The sequence below is a fragment of the Coregonus clupeaformis genome, chromosome 4 (assembly GCF_020615455.1).
Source record: "Coregonus clupeaformis isolate EN_2021a chromosome 4, ASM2061545v1, whole genome shotgun sequence".
NCBI classification, from domain to species: Eukaryota; Metazoa; Chordata; class Actinopteri; order Salmoniformes; family Salmonidae; genus Coregonus; species Coregonus clupeaformis.
Genome location: NC_059195.1, coordinates 10,813,385 through 10,834,748, shown reverse-complemented (window position 1 = coordinate 10,834,748; position 21,364 = coordinate 10,813,385). Strand labels below are relative to the sequence as shown.

The 21,364-nt window shown below is 42.3% G+C and overlaps 1 protein-coding gene across 2 annotated transcripts in view; it reads right to left on the bottom strand.

The window, feature by feature from the left end:
* The window catches only part of LOC121551715 (polypeptide N-acetylgalactosaminyltransferase 13), a 113,891-nt gene that overhangs the window by 75,884 nt on the left and 16,643 nt on the right, over positions 1 to 21,364 (bottom strand). For both annotated transcript variants that reach the window (XM_041864464.2, XM_041864456.1), the window contains exon 2: positions 13,808 to 14,083. In XM_041864464.2, coding sequence (XP_041720398.1) covers positions 13,808 to 13,949 — 142 coding nt within the window. In that variant the 5' untranslated portion in view covers positions 13,950 to 14,083. The remainder of the gene's footprint in view (positions 1 to 13,807; positions 14,084 to 21,364) is intronic.

The window sequence follows — 21,364 nt, the reverse complement described above, 5'->3', positions numbered from 1 at the left end:
ATAGAAGTAATTATTTATATTTAGGAGAATGAGAATATGTTATTAGGTAGTATTGCTTTGTGGAGACAATTTACTAATGAAGAACATGTCTCGATAGTTGAATAAGGAACGATATTTGATAATTGATCATTTTATTATGACATTATATAGTTTGTTTAAACAGCAGTGAGTTATGATGATTGTTTATTACTTCAGATAATGATCATTTGTTTATAGTACGTTGAACGATGGGAGGTAGTTGTTGCTGTTGGCCTGATGGATTAAGTAGACATATTTTTATGGGTTTTGGATTATGAAACAATAAGTTTATATTTTTTTAAAAACATCAATGCAACAGTTTGCGACATTTAAATTACTAAAAAGGGGTTATAGGTTTATAGTGGAAGGTGTAGTTAACTTAATAAAATGTGTTATTATCTAGTGTCTTCTAAGTGGGAGTTTTCTTTTAAGGATTGATGGGAGTCTCCTATAATATTATGTTAGGGGTAAAGTAGGACACGACGTATCAAACAATTTTAAATCGATGCTGGGGTTAATGATTGTTGATGAGATAGGACTGGGGATATATGTATGATGTTTTGTGTGTAATTACTATCTTTGGATTGTTGATTATATGTTAACGACATGTATACTTTCTCTTCCAGGGACATGGGGATTTCTTTATTGGGAGGTTAAAAAAGTCTGTAGGCTAGGGTGGAACTAGTTAGTAAAATTAAGTAGTTTTATTTTTAGGTTGTCATAGGGAGCTACCAAAATAAATAAGGCCTGGCCATTTTTGTTTGTTTATTGTTTTACTATATGGTGTTCGAATAACCACAAACAAACTACTTAGTATGAAATGTTAGCTGTATAGGATTTTTATTTCTATTTTGGTTTTTTTGACAGGATGGAAGTGAAATATCTTAAAGGGGCATACGCATGTAATTTGGGTTTTATTTACTGAGGGATAAGTAAATATGTGTGATTAATTTTGAAAAGAGCTGTACTAAGGACTTACTGTACACTCGGGATACAACATTTATGAAATGTCTTGATGGTTGTTAGGAGTAGTATACTATTGGATGAAACAATTAATTGAATGATTTCAATGACCTCTGAAATCTGTCCTGGCTTTATAGTGTGACCTGATCACCCGCACTATAAATTCTAGAGGCATGCTGTATTAGGGGGTTAGATATATTAAGGATAATTGTGAAGAAGTTTATAATTTGGACAAAATCCTATATATATATATATATATATTAGTGCAAACAGGACAAGGATGAAGTGAGAGAGTTAGTCCTGAAGGAGAGGTATTCCTTGAATAGTGTTATGGGATACAGTTAAGTAAAGATATGCTCAAGGGTTGTCATTTTCAGTTTAGTTATTATTTTTGGTTTAATAGGCAATATTGTTGTTGTTTTGTTTTTTGAACACATGAATCACGATGTGATGCATGTGTCCAAGGGGGGAAGTTGGGCTTACAGAGGTTTTAATGTTTTATAATGGTTTTGTGGGGAAATATGCAAGGTGTATTAAGGATATGAGCAGTAGTAATAATGTGTTATGGGTTAGGTTAAATCTTTTTGTTTTTGTGATAGGAGGCATGAAATAAGTGGACTACAACAAGCTGGAAGCAGGTGTGCTTCATAATTTCAAGGCTTCTCTTGACGGATGAGAGGACATAAGTAGCATACTGTGTCTCACCTAACCTAACAATGTTCTTAAGATTGTCTTTTCATGGGTGAAGATAACTCTGCCCAACTGAGTAGGAGAATCTGAGTATTTTCTGTGCCCTGGAGACTATGTGATGGCAAAAGACTACAGAAGAAAGAGCTGGAAAGACCCTATGTGGAGGGGCCTGTACCAGGTGTTGTTGGCTACCTTAATGATGGTAAAAGTGGTGGAGACAGATGCTTAGATCCATGTTTCCCACTATAGGAGTGTTCCAACCTCAGCCATTGGGTAGCATTGTTGTCTTTTGTGTGTGTCTGTGCTTGTGTCTTTGCAGCAGTAACTCCGAGCTTCCCTATGGGTAGGCTGATAGAAGGACACTCATCGCAGACCGATGTCGATAGATTGAGAGGGACTCTGGCTGATCTGGAGACCCTAGTGATGGGGAAGGTTAACAGCTAAAGGTGACCATACATCATCATCCAGGTTACACCAACAGCGGTACGGATAGAGGGGAGCGTGATCGGGTGTCATCTAAACCATTGTACCAGAGTGAGGGAACTGATGACTAGGAGACCACCGAGACTTCCAAGACCTTCCAGACCACCGAGAGATTCCAGACATTCAAGATGTTATTACAGATGGTGTTGTAATGCATAGTAGAAATAATTCGGTCCAGAGCGGTGTGAACCTCAATAAAAACCAAAAACCCTCTACCCGGCTGAAGAGGAACAACAAAGGCGTTGAAGACGTTCCTGTCCGACACCACCTCTGCCAGGAGACCTGAATCCAGCATCAAATCAAGGCAATCAATTGCCTTCTCTTTTGTGCCTTTTCTCTCAGGAATGTGACAGGAGTCCATGTGGAGTGAGGAGGAAGAGAGAGGTCTATGCAAATGCAACGTTCTTCATAGGGTATACTGGTTTGCAAATTGACAAAACAGAATGATGGTGGAGGTGGAGTGGCTCAGGTGTGACATTGGAATTGGGACATTGTCATGGGCAATCCAAGATGAACTATGAAGCTATCTGAAGAACATAATGAAGACGCCAGAAGATTGAGTGCCGGTAGAGTAAGGGAGTGTTAGTTAAGGTAGTATGTTGATTAAGGAGGTATTATACACTGCTACATTTATAGTAATTTAGACTAGGAATGTATTAAGATAATGATCTGTTGTAATTCTTGTTATGAGGAAGTTAATGCTAGAATTATGATAGTATAAATATACATTCTGCCAGTGTCAATATTTGCCAAGGTGAGATATTTAACTTTGAATGATGGAACCAAAGTGAATAACTAAGAATTGTCATTCTAAATTTGTTTTGGGTAATTCATCTGATAATGACTATGAATTATAAGGTGACTGATTGATTTGAATAAGTTATTAATATGTTAATAACTAATGATGTTGACATTGCAATGAATGGATTAGATATTGATTCTTTTGATTGTTATAATAATTATGATATGGGTAAAAAAAAGGTTATGTAAGCTAAAGATGTTGACACTATTCTTAACATGTCCTAAATATTATGGTTAAAACAAAGATGCATTTATTTCTTATATATTTTGATGTGTTAGGATACTACCACGTATATTGGAAATACAACAAAACAAAAAGGGGCGCAATGGTTACAAAGCTCAACAGCAACAATTGGAGGTTAGCTTAGAGGGAAACCTTCAAGACTTGTATCCAATACCTGACTGGGCTCTGGGTCCTCAGGATAGGTCAAACAATGAGGAATATATATTGGTTTAAATATATGTATATGAAAAGTAACCACATATGGCAAGGCTAAGAATAAGTAAATGCACAGGCTTACATTCATATAAAAAAAGTATCTTTGTATTATTGGGACATTATTGGAATGTCCCAAAGGGGGGAATATATGGATGATTTTCAAGTACATATGTTGTAGAATTAAAAACCTATATGCCTTAAAATGTTTATGGATTGAGAACCAGTTGAAGGGTTAATACAGAGCAGAGACATTTATGTGTTTTTCATAAACTCCCTGCAGCTGGTCTGGGTATGTCAATGACATGTGATGGAGATACAATTCCTCGTGTTGGCTGTGTGGAGATTGGAGTAACAATGGAACTAGTGTTATCATTTCTTTGTGCTTATGACCTTATGACCTGACACATGGCCACATGCACATAATCTCAAGGGCCAGGGAGGATGGTAAATTATAAATGTATGTGGTTGAGAATGGGTTATGGATGACATGTTTAAATCATGTTTAAGTATTAATGGATATGTTTTGTAATGTGTTATGAAATGATAATGGTGAAACAGAATGAACATAATTGATACTTTGTACTCCAGATGCATGCCTTTTGCAATTATGTCAGCACAGCTGAAAACTGTTGTGCTGATTAAAGAAGCAATACAACTGGCCTTATTGAGACTAGTTGAGTATCTGGAGCATCAGCAATTGTGGGTTCGATTACAGGCTCACAATGGCCCGAAACAAATAACTTTCTTCTGAAACTCGTCAGTCTATTCTTGTTCTGAGAAATGAAGGCTATTCCATGTTAGAAATTGCCAAGAAACTGAAGATCTCGTACAATGCTGTGTACTACTCCCTTCACAGAACAGCGCAAACTGGCTCTAACCAGAATAGAAAGAGGAGTGGGAGACCCCGGTGCACAACTGAGCAAGAGGACAAATACATTAGAGTGTCTAGTTTGAGAAACAGACGCCTCACAGGTCCTCAACTGGCAGCTTCATTAAATAGTACCCGCAAAACATCAGTCTCAACGTCAACAGTGAAGAGGCGACTCCGGGATGCTGACCTTCTAGGCAGAGTTGCAAAGAAAAAGCCATATCTCAGACTGGCCAATAAAAAGAAAAGATTAAGATGGCAGTCTGAGATAAGGCTTTTTCTTTGCAACACTGCCTAGAAGGTCAGCATCATCTTTCAAAAACAAGGACATTTCTAAGTGACAGCTAACTTTTGAACGGTAGTGTACATAATTGATGAATAAAATCAATAAGCTATTTGTTTAGTGAGTAGGAGATTTCGGTAAATACTGCATACTTCTGATGTCTGTTACAATGGCTTACCCATTACCAAACGCTTACCCTCTTGCACAGTTTTCATTGAATCCCATGCGCAATGGAAACTTTTATATGTTGTGTTTGAAAGCGGCCGTTTTACCAATTGTGCTATTTTGTGTATTATTATTATTTTTGTACATAATGTTTCCGCCATCGTTTCGTATGACCGAAAAGAGCTTCTGGACATCAGAACAGCTATCAATAACCTCAATTTGGACGAGGACTTCTACTTCAATAAGTCGGAGGCAAAACACATATTGATTATCCCAGACCAGGCCCAAATCCCCGACACTCATAGAAGGAGAAGGGGGATATATGTGTGTCTTTGTCAACAAAAGCTGGTGCGCAATCTCTAATATTAAGGAAGTCTCAAGGTTCTGCTCGCCTGAGTTAGAATATCTCATGATAAGCCGTGGACCATACTATTTTCATCTGTATTTTTCATAGCTGTCTATTTACCACCACAAACCGATGCTGGTACTAAGACCACACTCAACAAACTGTATAAGCCCATAAGCAAACAAGAACATGCTCATCCAGAGGTGGCGCTCCTAGTGGCCGGTGATTTTAATGCAGGAAAACTGAAATCTGTTTTACCTCATTTCTACCAGCATGTCACCTGTGCAACTAGAGGGGAAAAAACTCTAGATCACCTTCACACCACACACAGAGACTCATACAAAGCTCTCCCTCGCCCTCCATTTGTCAAATCTGACCATAACTCTATACTCCTGATTCCTGCTTACAAGCAAAAACTCAAACAGGAAGTACCAGTGACAAGCTCAATACAGAAGTGGTCCAATGAAGTGGATGCTAAGCTACATGACTGTTTCGCTAGCACAAACTGGAATATGTTCCGGGATTCATCCGATGGCGTTGAGGAGTTTACCACATCAGTCACCGGCTTCATTAATAAGTGCATCAACGATGTCGTCCCCTCAGTGACCGCACGTACATATCCTAACCAGAAGCCATAGATTAAGACAACATCCGCACTGAGCTAAAGGCTAGAGCTGCCGCTTTCGAGGAGAGGGAAACTAATCCGGACGCTTATAAGAAATCCCGCTACGCCCTCCGACGAACCATCAAACAGGCAAAGTGTTAATACAGGACTAAGATAATCCTACTACACCGGCTCTGATGCTCATTTGTTGTGGCAGGGCTTGCAAACTATCACGGATTACAAAGGGAAACCCGGCCAAGAGCTGCCCAGTGACGCAAGCCTACCAGATTAGCTAAATGCATTCTATGCTCGCTTCGAGGCAAGCAACACTGAACAATGCGTGAGAGCACCAGATGTTCCGGACGATTGTATGATCATGCTCTCCGTAGCTGATGTGAGTAAGATCCTTAACCTGTTTCACATTCACAAGGCTGCAGGGCCAGACGGATTCCCAGGATGCGTTCTCAGAGCATGCGCTGACCAGCTGGCAAGTGTCTTCATTGACATTTTCAACCTCACCCTGACCCAGTCTGTAATACCTACATATTTCAAGCAAACCACCATAGTCCCTGTGTCCAAGAACGCCAAAGTAACCTTTCTAAATGACTACCGCCCCAATTCACGCACTCATCAAGAGAACAACCCTGGTCATCCCTATTGCCTCTGATGTGGCGGACTCACTAAACACAAATTAGTGTTGGAGTGTGCCCCTGGCTATACATACATTTGAAAATAAAAATAAAATGGTGCCGTCTCGTTTGCTTAATATAAGGAATTTTAAATTATTTATACTTTTACTTTTACACTTCATACTTTAGTTTATTTTAGCAATTACATTTACTTTTGATACTTAAGTATATTTCAAACAAAATACGTTTTGACTTTTACTCAGAGTATTTTACTGGGTGACTTTTACTTGAGTCATTTTATATTAAGGTATCTTTACTTTTACTACAGTATGACAATTGGGTACTTTTTATTGTGTTACTATTTCCTTTTTCATTTAGAATTTTTATTTATTTTTAACTCTGCATTGTTGGGAACGGACTCGTAAGTAAGCATTTCACTGTAAAGTCTACACCTGTTGTATTCGGCGCATGTGACCAATAACATTTGATTTGATTTACCATCAAATGGCAGCTCATAAACATATGGGCTGACCATAAACTTAATGCAGTACCCAATATAGACAGAGCCACCGCTGAGGTGTACCTGCTTCCATTTGGAATCAAACGCAAACATTCTTTAAAAGGCCATTATCGACTAGATGATGTATACCCTGGAATCGGCTTCCACTTGTCCAAATTATATATAATGGAATTTAGATTGATCCAATCCATATGGCTTGCTGAATGACTTTATAGGTTGCAATTCCTTAGTTGTGAAATGGCTTGTAGACTGATGTAATACCTTTGGCTGCTTAATCCAAAAGAGTGGATACTGTAGTTAATCATCAAATATCTTACCAACAATCTTACAGTAGAGTATTACAGAAGTCCAGAGAGGACATATGAAAAAAAAAAAAAGATTCCCTCGTTATGTTCGAGATCACAACTTATTTATCTCATGATCACTACATAACAAAAGTTGTTTTGTCGAGATCACGAGATAATCAAAAGTACCACACATCGTCCATTCATTTGTTCAGATGCCTTACCTACGAAACAGCCGGCAGCATCCTGACTTATCAGCCTTTGAGGCAGCTATTGAATCTGATTGGTCAGGAATGGAGCTCAACCACTGTAAATATTATCCACAAAACATGAAGTGTCCCTTATAATTATACATATATAAATTATGCAAGCTAACAACTAGCATAGATAACCTAGCTAACTAGCTAGCTCACAAGACTAGCCAAGTTTTAGCTGCGTTGTTGCTTGCATGCGATTGGAGACAGTGCTGCCTGTCATGCATCGGTCAGGGCTTAAATGCCCCACCAGGGCTTAGATGTCACACCAGGTCTTATATGCCCCACGAGCTCTTAGCTCAAGGTAAGGGACATTTCACTTTCTAAAATTTTTACTTATAAACTGTTAATGAGCTCCAAACACAAATGAAAGCATGATGCGCTGATCCACCGTGGGCTCTGCCGCCTCAGCCATACTATCAATCTATCATCAATATGTCCACTCCTATTTATAGAGTTTATCTCGTGATCTCGACAAAACGTAATGTTATGACTATAACTACTGTTCCCTGAAGGAGGGAAACGAAGTACAACCTACTATGGGGATCGCACTCTCGCGACTTCGATTGAAGGATCTACAATCACTAATGAAATCTGCACCTCGCTGGAAGCCCCGCCTTCCACAGGTGATAAGAGTGAGGCTTGGATTTGTTCCTTCAATTTAATACCACTCTTCACAGAGCCTAGGAACGGGCGGTGTGGGGCCAAACAGGTGTTTTACCTCGTTTCCCTCCTTCAGGGAACAGTAGTTATAGTCATAACGTTGCATTCCCTTTCAGTTAGTCAACTTCAGTACAACATAGTATGGGGAAATATAATCACGCCCCAAGCCGACCCCAACAGATACTAAATGAAACGGCCCATGGCAGACCACCCAGACCTGACCCCGCCAGATGTGGCAGGCAGGGTATTTCGCACACGGTGCGCTGCCTAGTGACTTTCCCCTGTCCCAGCTACAAGCACACTGTGTGCTATACTGGTAGCAATGACATCTAAGTGATAAAACCTCACAAAAGTGTGTGGTGATGCCCAACTCGCCACAGCACAAATATCTCCTATAGTCAACCCTTTAAACAACTCCCAAGATGCTGCCAGACCCCTGGTGGACTGGGCATGTACACCGCTAGGTAACCCTTGCCCCTTGCTGCTATATGCCAGGGAGATAGCCTCCACAATCCAGTGGGAGAGACGCTGTTTAGAAAGCGCCCTGCCACAAGCTGGATTAGTAAAACAGACAAAAAGTTGGTCACATAACCGGATATCCCGGGTCAGTTCAATGTGCGTGAGTAAAGCTTGCACCGGATACAGGGCATATAACCTTTGTTGCTATTCAGAAGCAAAAGGAGGAGGCAAAAAGGGAAATAGCTCAAAAGCAATGGACCTGAAGGACATAGCCGTGACTTTCAGGGCGAAGGCCGCATTTGGATGCAACCTCACCTTAGAGTCGCCTGGGGCAAACTGAGTACAGGTGTGTATGGATAACGCGTGGAGGTCCCCAACACATTTTGTCCTAGAGAGATTTACACTGTTAACGAAACGCCATGCCAGGGTAAGCCTACACGAAACACAGCCCTTATTTTAAGTGTTTCTAAAATCCCCTAAGGAAAAATAAAACGTGGAAAAAGGATTGGAACCATTTCCTTGTTTGACCTCTAGGTTTTATGGGTATTATGACTCATACTGTGGTACTCTATGGGGAGCGAGCCAAGGTTAGGAGGGAGAGAGACAGAGTCTCTCCCCATCTGTTGATGCACGCCACCACTGACATATTGTCGGTTCTGACCAGCACAAAAAAAGGTGAAGTGCCTGAGCGCCAGATACTCCGGGTAATTGACATGCAGTGCATGCCGCACCAGTGTCCACACCCCCCAAATCGAGTTGCCTTCATACAGCGCACCACACCCTCTGGGGGATGCAACTGTTGTGATCACCTTGCGGGATACAACTCATTCGATGGGAGCCCCCTGACAATAGCAGAGGGTACCACCACTGGGCCATGGCCCGTAGGCCTGACAGGGACACCTGAAGCGACCGGCTTAGGCTGTGAGATGCGTTCAGGTGAGCGGCTAGCACTCAGCACTGTAAGGGCGGTATCAACAATAGCCCCACAGGAACGACTTCCATCACAGAAGCCATCATCCCCAGTAGGCATAGGCACTGGCGAAAACGCACTGTTTGACCCAGACAAAATTTGGCTAAGCAGAGCCGGAACCCGGACAAAAGCATGATACGCGAGTCTAGCTCGAGACCCAAAAACTGAATGCACTGAGATGGAATCAGACAGCTCTTTTTCTGGTTTCTTATGAAGTCTAGAGACTGAATACGGGACAGTAGCATGGATGTTTGTAACACTGCTTGCCCCCCCGACTCTGCCGACAACAGCCAATCGCTGTAATAGACAACAGCTCGTGAGCATTCTGAGTTTGTAGACTGAGGTGCTTGCTGAGGGGACGTAGGTCTAGAATGGGATGCAATGTCCCGTCCCTTTTTGTAACCAGGAATACCGGCAGTACAAGCAGTCCCGGATCTTTGACATAGGAACCCCTCGGATTGCCTGCTTCTGGAGATGGGAGATACAGTATCCCCTCCCTCAAAATGGGCACTGAGGCCTCGGGAACAGTCGATGTGATGGCGCTGCAAAAGCATGGGGGACGCACAACTAATTGTAGTCTGTACCCTGATGTCACTGTTCGCATGATCCAGGGCGACACTGCGCATGCGCGCCATTGGTCAGAGCAGACAGCGAGACTACTGTGAAGTGCCATCTGAAGGGGCGGGATGCCACCTTGTGGACTGGGAGAGATCAGTGACGTACCCTGATTGGCCGTGCCACTTGGGGGTACTGTTGTCACAACAAGCCTCACTCAGTTTAGGCGGTAAGATGCATTCTGGTAACCGGCTGGCACCCAGCGCTGGACAGCAGCATAAAAAATAGACCCAGGGAAATGTTTTTATCATGGAGGTTAACCTACTGACCAGTCATAGATACTGGCGACAAAGCACCTTGTAACCTAGCTGGGAATGGGAAAGACAGCTCTGAAAAACGGACCTCTTCTATTGTAACAGACAATTCAAAATTGAATCTAATTCCCAGGAATGAAAAGCGTTGAGCTGGAGACAGACAGCTCATTTGGGGGCTCATATGAACCACAGAGACTGCATGTAGGATAATAGCGTGGTCATGTCCAACCCTGCTGGTTCCCTCGACTCCGCTACCAGCAACTAATCACCTATAGAGCCCATAACCTGTATCACTAGACACCTCATAGGGACTAGTGAGGTACAGGCAGGAATCAGTAATTAATCCCAGTAATGAGCCACCTATGGGGGAGGGGCACCCCCTTGTGGACAGTGACCCAACTTGTCACGCTCACCCTGGGGAGATTGATATACCCCTTGAACCCTGTGAACACTGTGGAACGCAGGGTAACAGAGCGAGACTGTATAGCCTGCATGAAGCCCGGCCCCTTTACAGGCACAAGGGGCTTTGGCAATGGCTGATGTAGTACCCCGTTGAACAAACGTGGAGGCACTGTTGTCACAGTAATGTTTTTGCAGAGGGGCGCACTGGTCACTCAGACCCGTGCCAAGGCTCCTCGCTACGGGGGTTACTCCAGCCAAGTGCTCGGGGGGCTGCTTCTTCATCGGAGGTGCACGCAAACCCTGTGCACCTCGAGTAGCCTCCCGTAACTGGCGAAAGAGCGCACAGGAGCTGGGTTGAGCGCAGCAGCCACCGCATACCCCATGCCCAGGCAGACAAGACATTTGCTCCGACCACCCAATCCATCTCCGCTTCCTGCACATCGGTCCCAGCTGAGGTACCGGCATCCGGGAAAGAAAAGTCACCATCAGTAATCCAAGCTTACTCAAGAATGCTACGTCTTTCCAAGGAGTTTGTATGCAGTACGTGGCAATGCGCACACGGACTGGTTCGAGCGAGGGCCGCCTGAGCGTGCTCCATGCCGAGACAAACTACACATAGATCATGAGTATCTTTCAGAGAAATGGTATAACCGTGTAGTGGAAATGTTTTGTGTTCTCTGTGTCTCTGCAAATACGTGACTACATGTAGCATATTGTTTTTTGTTATTGTGTTAGGATGTTCTGTGACTTTGCTCTCAGGGAGGGGACTGATAGAAGAACATAAAGAAGCGAACACATTATTACTTTGGCCCAACACCTAGAAACTATGTGTGCAAGGTCATCATCAGCTTATTGCACCCTGAGAGCAGAGACGCCTAGTTTGTGTATGAGTATAAAGAGTGCTGAAGGGAGAGCATCCCTTCAGAGCTTCTGACAGACTTGTACTTTGAGTATTACGTTTGTTGTAACCTCTCTAGCCGTGATAATAAAGGTCTGTTCATTTAACTTTGACTTGGAGTCCTTAGTGGTAATTTCCACGACAACCGCATGACTGGGGGCATGATCTCAAGGCTTAGCCATCGTCGTCTTGGTCGTTTTCTTAGCCATCTTACTCATTGCACCAGCAAATTGAAGAATAACTCATTGTTTGTTATTAGAAAATGTATGAGAACAAGTACAACGTTTAGCACACAACGTCCAGGGGGTGAGCACGTTCTACCACTATGGGACAGTTTAGTTGGCACAACGTAAGACAGTCTTGTTTTCCAATGGTTTGTTTTAGTAGTGTGAATCGTTCCTGTTCACACAGGTGAAGAGCGGAATAATTTAAGGAATTAATCTGAGCCTCACGCTTATCACCTGTGGAAGGCGGGGCTTCCAGCGAGGTGCGGATTTCATTGGCCTTGTCAGGCATAATTGTAGATCTTTCAACCGAAGTCGCGAGAGTGCAACTCCCCCTCGACATAACGAGGGAATATTTTTTGTCCTCTCCGGACTTTCATAGAATATCAAATCTACAATACTACACAGAAACTGCAGTATTTCAATCTACTGTAGTCATAAGTGTACTGGATTAAAGGGATTCACCCAAATTACAAAATTACATATTGGTGAACTATCCCTTTAAGAATGGCAAAAAAGGCCTAAGCTAAATAATATTAACATGGTGATACAAGGATCAAAGACCATTAGCCAACCAAATAAATTTGATGATGTTCATTGGAGCCTCTTAAAGCAACAGTGAATCAGAGAATGGGTGACAGACTGCCAAAGGACTAAGCCATTAATTCCCCTAAAAGCTTACACTGACATATTTAGAGTCTGAAAATGAACTCAATGCCGAGCACATGTATCAAATCGGCTAACACCATTTAAATTAAACTAAGAGCATAAGTAAATCGTATATAACGTCAGGCACTGTTGTGATGGAAATTAGTCTGGAATCCAGAAGGCCACATAGATTTGTAGCTTCTTTCTGGAGGATGTTTCTCTCCCCATTCTAACCTTGAAAGCAGCTTAGAGGGCCACTTGTAAACTTGCTTACTGGAAAGGGCATGTAAGGAAATGCTGGGCCAAATAAGGATAGGACACTCCTGTGGATAAGGTTGATTAACCAGGGCAGTGCTGTTTCTAGGCACAAGTGACATAAACGGACGCTTAGGACACCGCAGCCACTAGGGGCCCCCCAACCAGGAAGTAAGGGTTTCAACTTACTGTTAGTTAGGATAGTAGAATACACAACGAGCAATATCAGCAGTTTTCCTCTTGTTATGTCAGGTACTGACAGTCACTCAATTAGCCCATGTCAGCTAACAATTTATAAGTTAGTCTACCCAGCTATCTAAACCTTGTAATAATCATGGCCTAATTACTGACCACGCACGCACAGCACCTGCCCAGGGGCCCTGACCTCCAGGGGGCCCCCATTAATTTTGTTAGTCCCTCTCACTCAGATATCATATGAACATGGCATAAGTCATGGCAAAATATGTAGAAATGCAGAAAATGTGCTTTAAAACTGAAAACAATATCTCCATCCCATGTCAAAATGTGTAGAACTGCAGAAAATCAGCATTAAAACTGCATAAGGTTCTAACCATCCCATGACAAAATGTGTAGAACTGCAAGAAATTAGCTTGAAAAATGCTACTCCCTGAACCAGGGATTTGAGACTTAACCATGGTTTCCACTCTCAAGGAAAATAATATATCTTAATTGTGCACTCAGTCTGAGATTCAACAAGTTAGTAACTCCATTTCTTTTCTTTGAAGATTACTGTGATGTTTGTTCTCCAAAATTTCCCAAAAGTAATAGCAATGTAATAGCACAAGAATAGTGTAATTTGTATTGGACTACTGTGTGGAGTTGGCAAATCTGTCATGGTGACTGCTTTGCATGGCCACCAACCCATATCTACAGAGGAAAGTATATTCTATTGAATCCATTGGCTTCTATAGAAGTTATGAGTTGTGCTTGTTTCACCAGCCATCAGTGCTCTGTCTATGTGTGTCTGAAGTATGCATGTGTATGTTGTTGTTGTGTCTTGCTGGTGACAAATCCAATTTCCCCTTGTGGGATTAATAACGTTTTTATTCACCTCTCAGAGCAGGCAGCAGTGAGCGATCCTTCCTGTCGTCACATTTGTTACATTCACTGAAGTAGAGCAACAGGAAGACATCCACCAGCACCCAGACCAGCGAAGTGGTCAGCACCACCTTACAGTAGACAAACCGCCGCATCGCCCTCCCTGTGACGTGACGTGGTGTCGGGGAGGAATCAGCAGGCGGGCCCCTGACAGAGAGCAGGAACTCTGGAGACTAAACAAGGCAGCGGAGGGGAGACTGAGGGTGGGGCACACAGGGACATCATCCCACTACATAGAGAGGAGAGCAAAACCAAAAAACATGGTTAGATAGAGAACACTAACAAACGTGCAAAAGAAAACTTCACTAACGGAATGTTAAGATTGAACATTGTGACAATGGCACTGAAGAGATCTACACTGTTGAATTACATGATTCCACCATACAGCTTCCACCGCTTACCTCCTTTGAACATGTACAGGTAACTGCCAAAATAAAGAAAACACCAACATAAAGTGTTGGGCCACCACGAGCCAGAATAACTTCAATGCACCTTGGCATAGATTCTACAAGTGTATGGAACTCTAGTGGAGGTATGCGGCACCATTTTTCGAGAGACATTCCATCATTTGGTGTTTTGTTGATGGTGGTGGAAAACGCTGTCTCAGGCACCGCTCCAGAATCTGTCATAAGTGTTCAATTGGGCTGAGATCTGGTGACTGAGACTGCCATGGCATATGGTTTGCATCGTTTTCATGCACATCAAACCGTTCAGTGACCACTCGTGCCCTGTGGATGTGGGCATTGTTATCCTATGGGGGAATAGCCATGGTAGCCAAAATAATGGCCTGCCCAGCATTTTTATACATGACCCTAAGCATGATGGGATGTTAATTGCTTAATGAACTCAGGAACCACACCTGTGTGGAAGCAACTGCTTTCAATATACTTCATATCCCTCATTTACTCAAGTGTTTCCATTATTTTGGCAGTTACGTGTACATTTTGTATGGAACATAGTTGTTGACAATGACTTGGTATTTTTCCACTTGAGAGGAAAGCAGCAAGCTAATTCCTCCCTCAGCGAGTCTGCATATGTCACACCAGCCACAGCATATCATCTCTGGTGTTATTGGCTGCTTCGCCAAGACTAGGCAGATAGATTTCAGTCCAATGTGGGGAACAGAAATCTCAATGTAATGAAATTAATGCCTCGCTAGTATTCAACATGAAAAACACCATAATTTGCTCTGGAATATGACTTTCTCTGACGGGAATTATAGGCTTACAGTCAGAGGCAACAAGCTGCATTAAATTCGGCCTGTATGAAACCGTGTGCATGTAAAATTACAAAGGAGCTTCCAGATAAGACAGTTCTATAAGAAGCAGCTGTCAGTCAGAAGACAACAAAATGGACACCTTTCTCAAAATATGAATCATTATATATCTACCTGACAACAACTCCGGCACGATAGCGATTTATTAAATCACAATGCAAATAGAGCATGCTATATTTTCCTTCTACAAATGTTAATCTCCAATCCAATTTAATGATGTACAGCAGGGGTGTCAAACTCATTTTAGCTCAGGGACCACATGGAGGAAAATCTATTCCCAAGTGGGCCGGACCGGAAAAATCATGGTATATATAACTTAAAAACAACAACTTCAGATTGTTTTCTTTGTTTTAATACGATCAACATAAAACATAAAGCTGGAGCCTGAGGACAGTGTGTCCAAAATAGTACAAGCACAACATCACTATTAATCATAAAACACGTCAAGTTTATTTGAAAATTCTAAAGAAAAAGAACACACAAACACACAATGCCTCAGTGATTAACAGAACTGTTTCACAGATCACAGAACTATATCAGGGTGTCATTTCTCAGGCAGAAATGTAGATACAAATAATGAAATCCTGTTCCCCAAACAAGTGCAAGAACCACAGAGTCAAGAATAGGTTAAATATACAAATAAAATAAAATCAATTAAAAACAATAGCACATCAACATAAAAACATATAAACATAAAGCTGGAGCCTGAGGACAGTGTGTCCAAAAGCACAACATCACTATTAATCATAAAACACCTCAAGTTATTTGAAAGTTCTGAGGACAAACAACACACAAACACACAATGCCTCAGTGATTAACAGAACTGTTTCACAGATCACAGAACTTTATCAGGGTGTCTCATGCAGCACTTTAAGTGGGGTTGCATAGTTTATTTGACTCCTGATACCTGGCATCTTTTAGCTTTCACCAGCGCATCAATATCAGGCGTCACATCCTGAGTGGCAGCCAACTTCAGGATGTGATTCAAGTGCTTGTGCGTGAGCCTTGAGCGCAGCTTTGTTTTATTTATGCTCATTACAGAGAAAACTGGCTCACAAATAGATGTGGTTCCAAACATGCACAACAGTTTTGCAGCGAGGGCTGTCAAGTTGGGGTAACCTGGCAAGAGATTCTGATAAAATGTGTCCAAGCCAGCTGCGGCAAATTTGCCCTTCAAATCCGAGTCACACTGCAAGTCTATTATTTCAAGTTGGATGCTGATGGGCAGATCAGAGGGATTCACGGTGAATGGCGAGCAAAAAACTTTGAAGTCTTTCTCCAGTTCACCAAAAATCTGAAAGCGTTGCTCAAACTCCCGTAACAGTCCCGTTATTTTATCCTTGAACCGCTTCATGTCTGCCACATGTTGGGTCGCGCACACATTTTTCAGACAGGGGAAGTGAGCTGCATCACCACCGGCGAGTTGCGTCTCCCACAACGACAGCTTCAACTTGAAAGAACGTATGCTGTCATAATACTGCGTGACAACTTTTTTGCGCCCTTGCAGCTGTTTGTTCAAGTTATTCAGGTGCTCTGTAACATCCACCATAAATACAAGGTCCTGCATCCATTCTGCGGAATGAAATTCTAACACTGGTTTGCCCTTTTCTTCCATGAACTGTTCAATTTCTTCTCGTAAATCAAAGAAACGCCTCAGCACAGCACCTCGGCTTAACCATCTTACCTCAGTGTGGTATGGCAGGCCATAGATGTGGTCTTTCTCTCTGAGAAGTCTGTCAAACTGACGGTGATTCAGGCTTCTGGATCGGATGAAATTAACAGTTTGGATGACCACCTTCATGACGTTATCCATCTTTAATGACTTGCAACACAAAGCCTCCTGGTGCAAAATACAGTGAAAAGTCAAAAAATCACGTCCTCTATTTGCAGATTGCACTTTCTCTCTGAACTTTGTCACAACGCCTGCTTTTTTCCCGATCATTGAGGGCGCACCATCTGTAGCCAGGCTGACAGCGCGGGACCAGTCCACTCCGACCCTGTACAGCGCGCCGACGAGTGCGGTAAAAATATCAGCTGCGGTCGTTGTATCTGTCATCGGCACCAACTCCACGAACTCCTCGGTGACGGTCAATGTGTCATCAACTCCGCGGATGAAAATGGCCAGTTGTGCAACATCTGTAATGTCCGTGCTTTCATCAATTGCAACCGAAAACGGAATAAATTACTTTACTTTTTGCTTCAACTGGCTGTCCAAATCCACTGAAAGATCGGAAATCCTGTCTGCAACTGTGTTTCTTGTCAGGCTGATATTTACAAAAGCCTGACGCTTTTCAGGGCACACAATCTCCGCTGCCTTCATCATGCATGTTTTTACAAATTCACCCTCACTAAATGGTTTTGAAGCCACTGCGATTTCATTAGCAATGAGGTAGCTAGCTTTCACTGCAGCGTAAACTGATGTCTCGGCTGTGAGTAAACACAGACTGCTGTTTCTTCAGACCCGCCAACAGTTCATTCACCTTCTCTCTTCTCCGCTGTCCTTGAAAGTTGTCATATTTGTCGGCATGAAGACTCACATAGTGGCGACGAAGGTTATATTCTTTCAGCACTGCAACATGCTGTGAACACACCAAACATACAGCTTTCCCATTCAATTCCGTGAATAAATAGGAGGATGACCATTTTTCTTGGAACACTCTGCACTCTGCGTCCACTTTTCTCTTTTTTGACAGACATATTGGGGCAATGAGGGTGCCAAAGCACATAATGTTAAAAGTAGAAGCCGTAATAAATATTGCGGGCAAAACAAAGTAGCTCATCCGGACTGGCTGCACGTGCTTGACCTACTTGCTCTGCCCCGGTATAAACAGTTTGCTTGCTTAACACAATTGCTATTGCGCCATCCAGTGGACGCAATTGGAACAGCAGTTTATTTTATTGAAAAATTGCAGCGCATTTTTGTACTTTACAAAATCATCTCGCGGGCCGGATTAAACCCGTTTGCGGGCCTGATCTGGCCCACGGGTCGGACGTTTGACACCCCTGATGTACAGTAAGGTCGGTGTGACTGAAACATTTGCACTCCTGCACTATGTAAATATTGTAAAGCAAAAATATCTATGATGCCAAAGTCTTACATTTTTATTTTGGGATGCAAGGAGGCCATAATGACATAATAGACTTTCAAATATTATTTTTTTTACACACAAAATCTAGTATTGGACGCGATCATATAACCACACAAAAATAATACATGTAAACAGAAACCCCCTTGGTGTACATTGATGTGGTGTGTGTGTGTGTATGTATGTGTGTGTGTGTGTGTGTGTGTGTGTGTGTGTGTGTGTGTGTGTGTGTGTGTGTGGACGTGTTTAACTATACTTGTGGGGACCAGAAGTTCCCACAAGAATAGTAAACGGGAACATGTTTGACCAACTGGGGACATTTTGGTGGTCCCCACAAGGTCAAATGCTATTTCTAAGGGGTTTAGGGTTAAGGTTAGACTTTGCGTTAGGGTTATAATTTGGTTTAGGGTTAGGGCAAGGAGCTAGGGTTAGTTTTAAGGTTAGCGTTAGGAGCTAGGGTTAAGGAAAATAGGATTTTGAATGGGACTGAATTGTGTGTCCCTACAAGGTTAGTTGTACAAGACTGTGTGTGTGACCACACACATGTTTGTGTGTGTATAAGTGTGTATTTGTGCGTGTCAGTTTATCCACATCCTCTAATATTCTCAAGGCCCCATGCCAATGGGTGGTTCTTGTAACACCCTTCTAGGCACCTCCCCTTACCATTCTCCTGCAGCATAGGGAAGTGTAGTGTTGTCTTTGTACTATCAGCATCATTTTACATTTACATTTTAGTCATTTAGCAGATGCTCTTATCCAGAGCAACTTACAGTTAGTGAGTGCATACATTCTCATACTGGCCCCTTGGGATACGAACCCACAACCCTGGCGTTGCAAGCGCCATGCTCTACCAACTGAGCTACAGGGGACTATGTCTATGTCCTTGTCTATGTCCATCACAGTAGATGACAGTAGATGACAAGCCTGCCCTGGGCTAACTGTTACCTCATCCAAAAACAAGCCTGGGTGTCCAGCCATATCTACACTGTAAAAAATCCTGTTGTTTTTACAGTACCTTACTGACAGCTAGTTACCTGGAAGTTACTGTAAAAAGAAGAAAAAAAGTACAGTGTGTTACCGAAAATGTCAAAAGTAACTTTTGGTTAAACCAAAGTTTCTTTGGAATTTACGGTAACACACTACCTTTTTTACAGTAACTTACAGGTAACTAGATGTCAGTAAGTTACCGTAAAAACAACTGCATTTTTTTACAGTGTAGCAGTAGTATCACGGCACTGTAAACAACACCTACACTGACCTAAGTAGGCCTACAAAGCTTAACCAGATTTGTAGGCTGTCTAAGGTTGGACACCCCCAAATGGCTTTGCGAATGGCAGTCTAATAAAATAAAGATTCCCTTGAGTGCAATGTTGTCATCAGTCACAAAGGATTTTCCCAAACCATACAAATGTATACCCATATATAGATTTCGGTGATAAGGTATTCAGATCTAAATCTAATCCTTTATTTCAAAAACTCCATTAATCTGCTTGATATCAAAGACACCAACACCTAGTAACACTGGCATGGAACCTTACTTACACTACTTTCACCATATTGAATTCTATGGTAATTTCTGCAAGAAATCTGATAATGTCTGCTGCGTCTCGGCACGGCCATCTGCTTGGTACTGTTGAGCGCTATGTTTGGGTCTGGTGCCACCAACCAGGCTGGAGGTGACGCTCGCAGTCCCCTCTGAAGCGGCTGGGTCATTAGTCCAACCATCTGCACAGATTAATATTTCCTGTCTGTTGAGCAGTGCACTACAACAAGGTCTCTCCCTTCATTACAGCACACAATTCAGCTGAAACACTTGTCGAAACAACACCAAACATTATTGACCGCACCGGAGCGTTGGCGCTTTACCCACGGGGCCAAAAGTGTTACATCGGTTGACACCTCAGTCTCTGTGACACAGTTACAGTATCCATAGACTTCTACTCATCAAACAAGACTGCTCAAACAATGGCAATTGACCCTTCGCTAAGCCTCGCGCCAGAATTTTGGACAACCAATTGCAGCTCATGAATAAATAGCAACTATCATCGAGTCCAACACCTCGGACAAGCTCACGTTTGAAACAAATCAAAGCCACTGAGGCATTACAAAATAAAAGGGTTTTCATCCAAAAACAAGTTGTTTAAATTGCTAAATAATTGAATAGTGCAACAGGGGTACTTAATACTGTGATTTCTGAAATGCAGAGCCTGTTGATTTAGTATTTTTTAAATCCAAAATTATACTTTTGTTACATTGTTTGCTAGCTCAGCTGGTTAGCTAGTTAGTTCTCAGTCTTATTTCCCACCCAACATTGCTAACGCTAGCTAGCCAGTTAATATAACTCGTTTTTCTAAATGTATGTTAGCTAGCTAAGTTAGCTATGTTATGAATACAACACTCATCTGCTGTCGACATCAGGATACGATTTGAGAGCACTACATAGCTCCAAAAGTGGTTAGTAACTTTGGCTGCATGCTGACAGTGCATTCAGAGCCATCCAGTGGCTAGCCACACTACAACCTTCATTTTACCAGGTTCCTGTAAAGCAACTGTAATGACAGTCCACCACAACATACCAGAGTCTCCTGATTAGCAAGGGGTAGTCTGTATTTAATTTAATTGTGTATTAAAAACACAGTTTGAGATCATTGTGAGGGGATTTCGCCAGTGGTTAGAAGGGGTAATTGGGCTTCCCGGGAAAATGTTGTCCAAGCTTACAAGAGTAACCAAGGGGGGCTTAGCCAAGGGTAAATTGAGGTCTAATGTTCTCTACCATTTCTGACTGGTTTATTCTGAAATCACAAATATAGAGTTATCTGAAGTACATGAGTACACTCCAGAAGCAGTCTGAACTTCTCTCGTGTACAGGGACTTCAATAACAGCTCACTTAGGTACACTTCAGGGCCAGACCTGATGTCAACAATTATGACAGAGAGCACTTTGAGCACAATCTTTCACAATTTTCAGAATATGAGAAATCAGCACAAATCATCCAGCGTTGGACCTTCAGGATACAGGAAATGATTATCAGGATGGACTAGAGACTGATACTCTTCTTAAGTCCGTCCATTGCTCCGATCCAATGGGTTGCTGTGACAACTTCAATAACAAAGGGAAGAGGTGTGTGCTGTGCTACTAAAGTACATG